The sequence below is a fragment of the Stylophora pistillata genome, chromosome 13 (assembly GCF_964205215.1).
Source record: "Stylophora pistillata chromosome 13, jaStyPist1.2, whole genome shotgun sequence".
Lineage (NCBI taxonomy): Eukaryota > Metazoa > Cnidaria > Anthozoa > Scleractinia > Pocilloporidae > Stylophora > Stylophora pistillata.
In genome coordinates this window covers 4958887-4971815 of record NC_142531.1, presented here as the reverse complement: position 1 = coordinate 4971815, position 12929 = coordinate 4958887, and the positions used below count along the sequence as shown (strand labels likewise).

At 38.0% G+C, this 12929-nt stretch overlaps 2 protein-coding genes across 4 annotated transcripts; one reads left to right on the top strand and one right to left on the bottom strand.

Annotated features, from left to right (window-relative positions):
• The first annotated feature begins 760 nt into the window (after positions 1-760).
• On the top strand, positions 761-8609 carry LOC111336783 (stromal membrane-associated protein 1). Of its 2 annotated transcripts, XM_022942938.2 has the most exons (10): positions 761-967; positions 1085-1218; positions 1303-1388; positions 2380-2497; positions 2841-2906; positions 3493-3744; positions 4240-4305; positions 4679-4757; positions 5406-5662; positions 6191-8609. In XM_022942938.2, exons 1-10 carry the CDS (start codon positions 853-855, stop codon positions 6470-6472), a joined length of 1455 nt encoding a protein of 484 aa, XP_022798673.2. In that variant the 5' UTR covers positions 761-852; the 3' UTR covers positions 6473-8609. The 2 variants fall into 2 exon arrangements, with proteins under 2 accessions (XP_022798673.2, XP_022798674.2); XM_022942939.2 differs by lacking the exon at positions 4240-4305 and having other exon boundaries at positions 773-967.
• A 749-nt stretch (positions 8610-9358) lies between these two features.
• LOC111336771 (uncharacterized) lies at positions 9359-12927 on the bottom strand. Of its 2 annotated transcripts, XM_088743390.1 has the most exons (5): positions 12613-12927; positions 11913-12086; positions 11722-11837; positions 10774-11450; positions 9359-10087 (listed from the first exon to the last, which is right to left on the bottom strand). In XM_088743390.1, exons 1-4 carry the CDS (start codon positions 12845-12847, stop codon positions 10779-10781), a joined length of 1197 nt encoding a protein of 398 aa, XP_088599516.1. In that variant the 5' UTR covers positions 12848-12927; the 3' UTR covers positions 9359-10087; positions 10774-10778. The 2 variants fall into 2 exon arrangements, with proteins under 2 accessions (XP_088599516.1, XP_022798660.2); XM_022942925.2 differs by having other exon boundaries at positions 9359-11450.
• Positions 12928-12929: the final 2 nt, after the last annotated feature.

Sequence of the window (12929 nt, the reverse complement as noted above, 5' to 3'; positions counted from 1 at the left end):
GGGGCAACTTTCTAATTACGTTGAGAGAGTAAACGAGTCTTTTGCGAAATTTTGATTGTCGAAGCTAAGAAAGTATCATTCATTATCATATTGAAAACAAAACCTCATTAAAATTAACTTTCAACGCACTTTAAAACACGCCTACTACAAAACTAGTTTCGTCCACAGACCTCTTCGAAGCCAAGAAAGTATCATTCATTATCATACTGAAAACAAAACCTCATTAAAATTAACTTTCAACGCACTTTGAAACACGCCTACTACTAGTTTTGTAGTAGGCGTGTTTTGAAGTGCGTTGAAAGTTAATTTTAATGAGGTTTTGTTTTAATATGGTAAACGAGTCTTATCCGTCAATAGTGAATAATACCGAAAAATATTTTCATCCGAAACACAAAGGAAGATTTCCATTGCGCGAAGTGAAATAGTAAAAATGAGAACTCGGTATTCTCACATCATACATAATATTAAAACTGCCTCTTCTACAAAGGCAGGTATTCACCCCTCCACTAGAACACGTTTAAATCGTCAACTCACCCCTCCGACTGAAGTCTAACAGTACTTCCGAAACTGAATGGCGATCGAATTCTTTACCGCTTCCTTTCTTATAAAGGATGAAGATTTCTTCCCAAGATAGTAGACGAAATAGAAAGTTGTGTAATCGTCCAAGAGTTCCTGTATTGCTGTCAAAACCTTTATCGATCCGGAAAGCTGAACACAAATAATGATGTCATCGTGACGTAAATACCACGCCACCGATTTGTGAACGCGGGCTCACGACCGGTTTACGCGATAGATTCAGCCATTTTGACTTGGGACGTATGGTAGAAACGGATACGACTTTCTGCGTCCAGCATGACTTCTAGAACACAGAGGGATAAAGGACAGAAACAGAACACAAATCAGGCTATTTTATCAGAGTTGCTGAAAGAGGAAGAAAATAGATACTGTGCCGATTGCGCGGCCAAAGGTAAGCTTCGTTTGGAATGTAAACTTGTACGATCATCATTTCCTTGACAGACTTTCTCTGTTTCTAACGCTCCTTATGCTTCCTGATAAGTGATTTGATTTTAAACTTCTTGTTTAGGGCCTCGGTGGGCGTCATGGAACCTGGGTGTTTTCCTATGCATTCGTTGTGCCGGCATACATCGAAATTTAGGGGTACATATATCGAGAGTAAAATCAGTGAACCTCGATTCATGGACTCCGGAACAGATGGACGTAAGTCGACGTTTTAACCAACTGTTTTCACATTTATGCTTGACTTGAATTAATTCCTATTTTGATTTATGTTTTTGTATTCAGAGCATTCAGCAGTGGGGAAATAAACGAGCAGCAGAATTTTGGGAATGTTATCTGCCGTCTGACTTTCGCCGTCCGCAAACTGATTCGTACCATTCAAAACTATCGCTCATAAATGTATCACTACGATTGTTTAGCCTTGTCTTTGTTAAATTTAGTAATCAGTATTCTTGTTTGCTAGCTAGTATGTTCTGTTTATTGCTCAAATTTCCTTAACTTTCTTTCGACAGAATTTTGCTTTTTGCTTGCGGTGAATTTGAACAGTTATTTTGATTAAACTCTGAACTAATCTCTTCGAGGTCGTTTACCGTAAACACGATCCAATGACGGTTCATTCCATTTTCAATGCACCGATTATGAAACATGTTCGTTTTCGATTGAGGCGGAGCTGTTTGGGATTAGTTCTCATTGTGTTCATGTAGTTATGGCTCTTACTGGTTGTAGTTTACGTGATACCGCTTGTTTCGGAGGCGATAACTGCACATTCCAATTCGTTTGCGTGCTGTGAAATTGAATATTTTACCGGCCGGTTAATTTAGTCTAATATCGTCTAATCTTTGCCACACTCGTTGAATTTTCTTTGGCACTTCGTCAATTTTTTTTTAAAAGAATTTGAGAGTTTTAAACGAGTGGTTACCCTATGCAGCTTTAACAACTACTTTGTACGATTAACGTACTCGTTCAGTTGTTTTCTCCAAGTTCGAAGCAACGATATTGAATTCATTTTGACTCGAATGGTGAATGGGCATTTTCTGGTAGTAAAATTGGTTGCCAAGAGTGACGTCTTTGATAGGCAATTTTTGTGGAAACAAATGTAGAGAAACCAGACTAATTCCTTCTATGATAAACTCTATATGCTTTCTGTAAGAAGGAATGAAATACACTAGTGTTCGTTTTCGAAAATTGTTACATTTTACAATCATTTATAGTATAATTACGTTGAATACGTCACACTATATATTCATTGTTTAAACATATTTGTTTACAGAACATTTTTGATCATTTTGTGAATAGGCTGAATGACGGCTGTACGTTTGCTGTTCCCTTTGTTGTTTTTCTTGTCTCCATTTGAATCTACAGAACAGTAGAGGCATTTATCAGGAGCAAATATGAACGAAAACAGTATTTAAAGAAAGATGGATTACCTCCAAATAGATCCACCCCAAGTTCTGCCAAAGAAACAAAATCTGCCGATAAGGTAACAACAGAGGCTCATCAGCTTCAGCATGAGAGAAGTCAATTGGTTTCTGAATCACCAAATTACGTCCCCTCCCCCTCCCTCCCCTCTCACCTTCTCTCCTTCCACTCTACAAAAAAAATTCACAGATGGTGGAATTTGGTTAGGAATCATGCAGATCTGTGGATGTGTAAAATACTGTATGGATTTGTGGCTTGGCTGTAAGTTTTGGTTAACGGCAGTTTATTTTTTTCAGAAGTTTATATTTGGGATTTCAGATTGTTAGCCTTCGAGTTTGTTTGTCTCGGTTGTCACCAAGTTGTTTTGTATACTAACCTCAGTTGGTACTTTGTTTCTGAAACAGAAGAAAAGGAGAGACAAGAGAGAAGAAATTACCATAACTCCACACAAAATTGAAGCTGAAAAGAAAGTAAGTTAGAGAATGAAAAATACTGAAGAATTCAGGCTTGGATTCGGCATGAACCAGTACCTCTTACTTTGGAAGTTAGACTTGTTCAGTTAGTGCAATCTAAACTTTCCTCTTTTTTAACATGTAGCTTTGGGGCTTGGTTGGTAACAGCACCTACGCATCATCTCAAGCCCCTCTGAAACCCAAGTATTTTTTCAAGGTTACTTTATGCAATTCTGGCTTAAATTGCAAATTAACAAGAGTAAATAAATATGGTGTGTTTCTTAATGCATCTTAAAAGGCAATCTCTCTTTCCCCATCAGACTGTTCATCTACTTCTCTTTTATTGAAATGGAGAGAAGATAGTATTAAAACTTAGTAGATCCAATGCAAACTATACTGCTCTGCTGACAAGTAGTGCAAACATGAAGGTTTTGCAATGCAGAGTGCCGGAGAAGTTGTTTAAATGTTTGTAGAGGTATATTGCAAAAGGTTGGAAGGGTGTGGAAGGAAGGGAGGCTTGCTCAGCTAATGGAGATAGAAGATTTTTAACAATCAATTTTTCCACCAATTTGTTTCTTTGCTTACATACTTTTTGTTATGAAAGGTTGCTCCTCCTGTCAGTTCAGTGGCCCAACCACGTCCACGCTCCCACCCTCCCCCCGTCAAAGCACCTGAGCCAGCCAAACCTGCTGCTCTGGTTGATCTACTGTCGTTAGACACCCCAGCACCTTCCCCAGCACCTGCCCCAGCTCCAGCCCAAGCATCAGCACCAGTGAGTTCTGGTGGTTTGCTAAATTCTCTTGCCCAGCCCATGCCTGCTGCTTCACAACCTGCCAAGACTGGTTTAGAGAGTGAGGTAAAGGGTTTGAAAATTGGGCTCCTGACCAGCCAGAATTTGGTTTTTACTAAAAAGGAAGGGTCTTATATGGCCCCTTATTGATAGGGATTTTATGTTTTTCAGGGAGTTTGTTTGTTAGTGGAAGAAATATTGCTTGTGCTCTCTGCTTTGTTCATTATGTTGGTTGAGTTTTTTTTTATCTGGTTTTTTTGAAATTGAGATTTTACATGTGAAAGTTGTCATACTTTCCACCATTTGATATCTGTCTTATGACAAACTTCAGCACTGTAGAGGAATGAAAAAGATGTTATGTCCACACCATTTTACTAATTCAACAGTTAAGCACAAATTTGGCTCCTACTCTTGTCGCCTTTAGTTGCTTGTGACAGACCACATTTAGCTCTTTACATTCATTTATTTGTACATTTCTTTTTTGTTACAACCTGTATTTCGGTCATTTTGTTTTGTCCACCCTGTTTGTTTATTTTGTTTCATCACTTGTATTTGTTTTAGCTGATTGATTTTGGTGCATTTCAAGCAAATACCACAATTGACACTGGCTTTAGCCAATCACAGCAGGTAATGGTATTGCCGCTGCCATTTCTCATCACACCTTACTTTTGTCAAAGTGGTAATAGGAAATAATTCTTCTCTAACTCACTTTCCCAGTGGAGCAAAACTGACCAATTCCAACTGACAATCGCAACTTTAGTCTGACAGCCAACTACGTGGCAAAAATTACCCTTCTCTTTCCACAAAACAGTCACTCGTAAGGACAACAGTCCTAGTCAAGAACTACCTTCTTAAGGACTACACAGTGCATGATTTACTCTGAATAAAACATCTAGTCTATTTTGCAGTATTCACACTGCCTCCAAGGAATTATTGATGTAGACAATTAATTTTGTTTCTTAGTTTTGGTAATGTTTCCATACTTTATTACTACCAACAGGTCAACACACAAGTACCTCAAGAATCAAATGAAGATTCCCTTCTTAAAGATGACTCTACAACCAATAAGTCAACCAAAGGTGGGGTAATAATTTGAATATATCAACAAAGTTGAAATGGTAAATTGGCCACCGTTACAATTATAAAAGCTGACATTTCGAGCGTTAGCCCTTCATCGGAGTGAATGGTGGGGCCGTTGTCTTTATCTCTTATTTTTAATTTGAAATAAACAGAGTTATTTTGAAATGTCAGTTGGCTTAGAGACACCAAAATGTGCTCATCTAATTGAGGTTTCATGCTTATTATTACTCATAAAGGGTGAAAGATCTTCAGTCCTTTTGACAACACATCAATGTGTTCTCAGTGTGCGATGCTGGCCTGAAGAATAGAATTAGTGGTGACAATGTTAGTGTACCTTTTGTTTTGTCTTCCACCCAGATGATTAGGTTATTTACAAGTCCAGTATGCTGAGAGGTAATCAGCAGAGCCACTATCAAAGCTGTGGCCTAGCAGCGCCTGGTTGCCCCTGGCGCCTTACTTTTGCTCTTGAGTGACTCAGGAATTTTAGTTTTTTCATAAAAAGCAAGTGCTGGGCACCCTGGATTTCACAGTTTCAGAGCACTGGGCTCCCTTCAATTTTCCTTAGAGCACAGCCTTGCATTATGATGACTTTGTGATTTCACTTGGTTACATTTGCATTTTATCATTTCTGTTGATTTTTTTCACAGACAGTATAATGGCACTGTATGCACCAAAGACACAGGGCAGTCAACCTCAGATGTTTGGTGTACCTGGTGGCATGTACATCCCTCCACAGCAACACCAGCAACAACCCCTACCTAATCAGCACCCAGCTATGTTTAACAGGATGGGTGCAGTTCCCCCTCAGGGCATGGGTGCAATTCCTCCTCAAGGAATGCCAATGGGAATGGGAGTACCACGTCAACCAGCTTTCATGCAGCAGCAACAACAGCAGCAGCAACAGGTTTGTAATGTGTCTGCTGTCAGGTGTTTCTGTTCGTTAGTGGGAGCTAGGAGCAGAGTGCTGTCTTCCAAAATGGCGGTGTTTTCGGTGATATTTGAGGGAGGTGACCTGTCTTAGTGGAACCCTGTCAAAAGCTGGAAAGTTTAATGGTAATTTCCAAGTAGAAAACAAAGCCAAATGTGCATTGAATTGGTACAGAATATCACACAAAACTCCATTAGGTTGTGCCTTTTGATTACCAAAAGCCCTAATATCATGAAGGATTTGTGTAGTATGAAAAAAAAAAGTGGATTAGAGTTAAAGGAGTAAACAACTGTCAATAAAGCTCATGGGCTTGATTAATCTGGTTAAGGTCTGATTACCAGTTTTGATGGTGATTGTAAGAATTTTACTCAAGTAAAACATGTATTTTGGTCTGACTGGATGTTACATGGGTATTGAATTCAAAATACTGACCAGAATTTGGATTGAGTGCTATGTCTGTTTAAGAATTTGGGGTGTCATCAATTTTTTCCTCTTGGCAAACAGGTGGCTCAGATTCAGCAACAAATGCAACAGATGCGACTGAAACAACAAATGCCTCCTCAACAGATGAACATGCCAAATGGAAACTCAAACATGTTTGCCTCTGCACAGCCACCACTTTCAAATGGCTGGATACCACAGCAACCAATGTCCTTCCCACAGCAGCAGCATCCTCAGTTTGTCACCACAGGACCTGTACCTAATGGCATGGCAGGCTACGGAGCTTATCCAATGGGATCGGTTCCTGGCTCGGGCCAAACTCTGAGTCATCAGTTGTGGAAATAAAGAAAAAATGAAGATGTTTTTTGATATGTAAATAATGATCATAGTGATATGATTAATTAATATCTTGTATATTTGGTTACCTGTGCTAGGTAACTGATTTCTCAATGTACATGTGAAGTTTAGAGGGGCCACCAGAGAAATATGGTTGCGTTAACTTGTATGTAAATCTATCTTTGGTGTAAGAACCAAGCCTTACCTCGAACCTCATCTCGTATGCTATTTTTCATTTTTTGGAGTAAGTTAGAGTTAAAGATTGTGTTGAATTTGATATTGTTAAACTAGAAGATGGGGCGATGTAAGACTAACTGATACATGTAAAGACCTTAGGTGATGGTCTGATAATATAATTATAAAATGCCATTTGCCTGAGAAGAAATATTGGAATCCTGTACATGTGCTGTAAATTCTTACACCATGCTTTCAGAATACTTTGGAGTTGCCTCCCAAAGGAACCCATCACTTACAAACCAATGTAGAAAAGAGTAAATGCAAAGAAAAACTGGAATGTCGTTTTACAAGATTTGCTAGTTAAGTTACATTTAACATTTCATTTGTTTTGTATTATCGATGTCATTGTTGTAGAGATGATTTCTCTTGACTTGTGGGACAAATTTCACCTGGGAAAGCCATCACCATCATAGTAGTATTATTAGTATCATTTTTATTATTACTATTATTATTTTATTGTTTATTTTTCAAAGTTGCCAGTTTCAGGCTATTTCTAAAGTTCAGCCATGTCACGAAAAATTCAGAATGGTGACTTACCTAGTACTCTGCCTTCTGGGCCAAGAAAAAAACAGGAATGTATAACGTCTCAAACCACTCTCGACTATTAGTTCATGTTTGTCAAAAACTCTTTGTACCCATCCATCAAAATCTTGTGTTGTTATGCATTGGGAAAGGGAGGGAAATTTTGGGTTGTAAGTTTTTTTTCAGAGAGCAGTGGGTGTATGTTGAAATTCAGTCATTAGTTGAAGTAACATTGTAGATAAGATTATTCCACTCTGATTCTTGGCTTAAAGAGATACTCTTCTCGAGCAGTGAAACGTGCAGTGCTAAAAAGTTTGGGACACCCGTCATGAACCCTTTTCATACCAATTTGTTGTAGCTGATGGTTGAAGCTATTGATAATGTTATTGTTATGGCAAAAGAGTCTGTCTTTGCTAAATGTAAGGTTTTTTTCATTTGTCATTTCTTGCCAAGTGGGAATAGTGATTATGCTTTAAAATTGTATCAAATTATCTGGAGTCATGTTCCTTGAATTGGCAGCTGACACTCTGTGTAGCATATATCTAATTGCAGCACCCATTGTTGGGGTGTTTAATTTTTGAAAACCAAAGTTGTTGACTTATTTTCATTTTTATTTGATCTTTTCTTTACAACTGAGTATATTTACATGGAGTTGCCATTAACAATTTTGAAAAAATGCCTTCAAATTGGAGGAAAGCTTTGAAAGGAATTATAAATAACTCAGTAGATGGGCACAAGAGAATCATGGGTGCCAATAGATTTAAATTATTGCTGGCCAAGATTACAAGAGATTGATGAAGATGATAAACTTTGAATCTTGAACAAGAGATAAAAATGTTTATCATTGATAGAGCTTGTTTAAGTCCAGCTCCAAGACATGTTTTCTTCATACTTTTTTTTGTTTCATTTTCAAAATATGAGATCTTTGGGGGGAAAGCACTCAAAGATTTTCATTCAATGTCTTGTGTTGCACAAATCATGGGGTGGCTAAATGATCAAACATTTACCTGTGAAGCAAGGTGTTGGATGAAAATGTTTGATCTAGATCAAACACAGGAAGACAAGACAGTTGGTGTAATGATCAAGTGTGATCTTTAATACATTGGATGAAAATGTTTGATCATGTGGCTAAGGCCTAAGTTCAGATTTATTCTGGTGCCTTGGGTAATGAGTGTGTTGGGGAATTTGATAGAAAGGTTTTAGGATTTTTGTGTTAATTACTCATCTTTCTATTTCTTACCTTTCCTGAAAGTATCAGAGATAAGCAAAGTAAGTGTTGATAAAAGTTGTTGTCAAAAATACTTGGAAAGCTCTAGGAAGGTAGTAAATCTTGTATAAGTATTGTAAAATAAGTAGTGGGTATACAGAATAAAAGCTTGAGAAAACATTTGGTGTAAGTGTAGTTTGGTGCTATTGCAAAGAATAGAGCCCCTTAGCCTGTATGTCTTTTTTACTGGTCTGGGAGGAATTTGAAAGAAGCAGTTCCCTTGAGGATTATCACAAAGCCTATGTGTAGCTGTACCCTCCCCCTGAGAAGAAACAGGGAGAGGGTAGGGCTACACTAGGCTATCTATGACATAACCCCAAATGGGTAAACAATTTCAGGTACAAGCTAGAGAGGTCAAGGGACAACAGAGCTTTAACATGGCATTAGTGGTCAGGCAGGTTCAACAACTGCATTCTCTTGGATTTCTTTATGCTTCTACACTGATGCGCATTTTAGTGGAAAAAAAGATGGCTTTTTGATGGAAACTTTGTTTATCACAAGAGCACATTTAATTTAGTCTTGCAGCTCATAATTTTTTAAAGACACTCAACATAAGAGACTCAGGGTGAGACCCTATCCCTGTTTTTTTTTTTTTTTTTTTTTATCATTGCATCCAAATGTCATTGTTTTGGGCTATGCAGTAAATCTCCACCTCTTATACACTTTGGGCTCCAATAGAAGTCCTTGAGCAGAAAGCAAAGATGTAAGAATCTGGTGGACATGAAGAACATACCACAAAACCTAGCTATTTCACAACAGAGCTTAAAAATTCCCACACTGGTATATACAGGCATTTCTTTGTGTTGGTAGAAAGGCCTCTACACTCTGGTCTTCCTTGAGGTAAACACAGCACAAATATTCGTGACTGGTTGACTCTTCGATAACAGTCAAAAATATATTCAAAAGGCCAAGGAGAACACTTCTATCTACAATAATTAAAAGGATTGATTGCCTCAATTGGCTGTAAATAAAATATTTTAAATCAGCTGGTTGCTTAATCAGAATGATACAATATATGGTATGAAAGTCCAAATCCTATAGATATCGTAATCTATAAAATTAATGGTTCTCTGAGATGTGCACCAAAAAATTATACTTGTCTACTTATGAGGCACTTTACTGGTTCTTGGCTGAAAAAACTCTTTGAGAATTGTTACCAGTAGATGGTGAATCTTGTCAGTACAAATTGGTCATATAATATGTCAAAAACCAGTGCGAGTGTTTCAACAGGGGTTCCAAACACTGAGAAACAGATGAAAGCATGAGGCCTTGTGCCTTTATTATTTCAAGGTGTTTGGAACCCCTGATTAAACACAAAGCAAGAGTTTTTGACATGACTTCTCAATCACACCTTAAAAATACAATGCAATAAAGCATGCAAAAATAATGTATTCCCCGCGTGAAAGGTAAATAGCTCATGCAAGTCTCTGCCTGTATTTTGAAAGCCGTTTGTCACATGTTAGCAGTGTTTCATTGTAGTTGATGGTTATGGCTGAGAAGTGAGAAGGAGAAAGGAAGACCAAGTTGTTTCCGTTTGCCGAAAAGTACAGCTAAACAAGTCCAAGAACAAGTCCTGGCCAATGAAGCTGTTCCATCTTCTACAAAGTACAAAAACAAACAGGCTTTAAAAATATTTCAGAAATGGCAGCAGCAAAGGGAGATGAAAGTGCCGATTTTAGATTTTGGTGGTCTTTTCAAAAGACCACCGAAATCTAAAATCGGCACTTTTGAAGATTATGAATTGCACAAGGTTAATCCTGTTAGTTGTGAAATAGAGGATATGGATGCCATATCTCTCAACTAATGGCTCACAAAGTTTGTAATGGAAGTTGCCAAAGATTCAGGGGAAAGGTATCCACCCAGAACTGTGTACAGGATAGTGTGTGGTCTGAAGTGTCATTTGGGAGAAAAATTCGGTGACAAGGTGTTGAATCCACTTGATGCTCACGTTGTGAATAACTTTTCGAAGTACGGTTGTGAATAATTTATTTTATGGTAATTGAGGTTGCCAATTAAAATTCAAGTGTCTTGATCAGTGTTTTCATCAGTTTTTTAACTAACCAGAGTAATCTTGATCTAGATTTTCATTTGGTATCAAGATACATGCACCTGACCAAAATGGGGCACTCTGATTGGCTTATAACTTTATGAATAATTAATAAGTTTGAGTAGTACAATTGACAATGAGAAGAAACTTTTCAAAAGTATTGTTAGAAGAGAGAGTGAAGCTAAAAAAATAGGCAATCTCTTTGTTGTAAAAGTACAATCAATAAAACTACAAAACCCAGGTCATGTCGACCATCCTAGCTGCTGCGCAATTGAGAATGGATCCTCATTAACTATGGCACTTCCATATATCCTCATTCCACAAACATCAGATGAGGAACTTTGTACTCCTCCTCTGTCAACAAGGTGAGCCATAAAAGGCATTGCAATGTCACCTGTGTCCAAACTCTTGTTTTTCACCTCTTCAACTACTGCACTTTTTCTGAGTTTTCCCTTTTCAAGAGGTGGAAAGTGAATGCACAAGTTAAAACATTCTGCACCAAACTTGTTAATAAGTGCCTCCACAGCTTCACTGATTGCCTGCTTGAAGTTTTCATCAAAATTCCAAGAGATGACTTTGAACTCATAGCCACAAAATGGTACTATATGGGCAAACACACAAGCTTCTCCACACATCTTTGCAAGTCCAAGATTTCTGTGAGCAGTCACAAGATCATCAAAATAGTTACAGCCAGGATTTTCAGTTGAATAATGTTTTGCAGCCTGTTTTAAGCGCTCCCACTGCCCATAGTGGAAGTTCTCTGCTAGTAACATGTGTGAGTGCCCATGGTGCTGTGAAGCTCCTGCTCGAGCACGGCAATTCCAATTCATGATAGGGTAGATTGCCTGTGGGTTGTTTTTATGCGTGACTTCAAACCACTGAGTACACAAGTCCAAGATGTCCCACAGTTTTTTCTAAAATTGAATAATATAAAAATTAGAAATGAATTTTGTCTCATTATATCATACTCTGACCTGGCAAAGAGTCTTACCTTCCCACATAAAAAATTAAAGACAAAGCAATGTATGCCTACACTTAAGGATATTTAGATTGTGGAAATACATTGTCAAAGAGAAAAGTCTTTCAGCAGAATCTGTTTGGAATGATCTTCAATAAAGCTCCAAAAAGAAGTGGTAAAGTAATTCAAATCTTATGGCAAAAGATCAAAAATAGGATTCCTCATACCTTATCCATATGACTTGGTGGATGCTCTTTGAATACGACCATACTATGCAATCCATCATATTTTGCAACATTGGATGCTGTCAAACCACTTGCATTTTCCAGTCGACCCCACTGATCTGAAATCATATAATGTGATGTAATTCAGACTTTTTCAAGAGGATGATTACATTATCTGAACATCATAGTATTACCTGCAGCCGTATAATCAAGTGGTGTGCAGAAGTCACATTCCCGCACTTTGGAACCAAGAGGTATTTCCACAGATTCCGAGGTAATAGGGTTTGTCTCGCCATTGTTGAGCGGTCTAAGGGCTCTGGCACCATTAAAACAGGTTTGATTGCATGTCCAGCAGTCAAATACTCTGACTATAATGATGTAAAGAGAAAATCATATGGTTAACTGATAACGCACTACTTGAAGAGAAAGTGCTATTCCAGAAAATAGCTATTCCTCTTTCCTTGCATGGTTCAAACTTTCCCCCAATTGTGCCATTACTCCTGCAAACTCCTGATAGACTAGCTAAGTTTTTCAAATACAACAATTTCAAAACTACTGTTTGCTCAAATCTAAGATGAGAGATTTTTCACCTGAATTTTCCTGTAGGTGTTTTCTACTAATGCCCTAACAGACATGACTGAATCACATTAGCTGCACACCGGTTCTGTCAAAACTCTTTGGGCTTTCAAATCATTAACCTTTCTGTGCCATGATCTCAATTATTTTTTTTATTCAGGCATCGGAATCTCTATTTCACTCCTATCTAGAGCCTGCCTCTAGGAGAGGGGTAAGTAGTGGGTAGCATATAAACTCTAAGTATTCTAGTTTAGTAGGTAAAGTTTGGTCCTCTAGCTAGAGAAATTCCACATTTCTACGAAATCTGTGAAAACCAACCTACGGTTTGATATTCCGCTCTATTGATGGATTGATTATCATTTATGTCGCCTGGGAGCTTGAACCACCGAGTCAGTTTTTCCTCAAACTTTTTGGGTATAGTCATTCGACTAGACTGCGTTGATACCCTGAAAATTCGATTAAATGGATCCCATGTCTCGCAGTTTGCTCCTCTATCTCCGCTTTTGAAAAAATCTCCCAGCTCTAAGATAGATCTGACAGTTTTCCTCGTCATTCTGTGAAAGCTGTAGCTCTCCGCGGTGCAAATTTTAAGGAAGCCGGTAGTCAACGTGGAAATTTGAACGCCTGCTTTCTAT

Excerpts from the sequence above, each read along its gene's own strand:
- LOC111336783 (XM_022942938.2), top strand. The coding sequence starts at position 853 with ATGACTTCTAGAACACAGAGGGATAAAGGACAGAAACAGAACACAAAT. Across the intron at positions 1,389-2,379 it reads CGCCGTCCGCAAACTGATTC|AACAGTAGAGGCATTTATCA; the intron begins GTACCATTCAAA and ends TTGAATCTACAG. Across the intron at positions 4,758-5,405 it reads AACCAATAAGTCAACCAAAG|ACAGTATAATGGCACTGTAT; the intron begins GTGGGGTAATAA and ends TTTTTTTCACAG.
- LOC111336771 (XM_022942925.2), bottom strand. The coding sequence starts at position 12,847 with ATGACGAGGAAAACTGTCAGATCTATCTTAGAGCTGGGAGATTTTTTC. Across the intron at positions 12,087-12,612 it reads AGCGGAATATCAAACCGTAG|TCAGAGTATTTGACTGCTGG; the intron begins GTTGGTTTTCAC and ends ACATCATTATAG. Across the intron at positions 11,838-11,912 it reads ACTTGATTATACGGCTGCAG|ATCAGTGGGGTCGACTGGAA; the intron begins GTAATACTATGA and ends ATATGATTTCAG.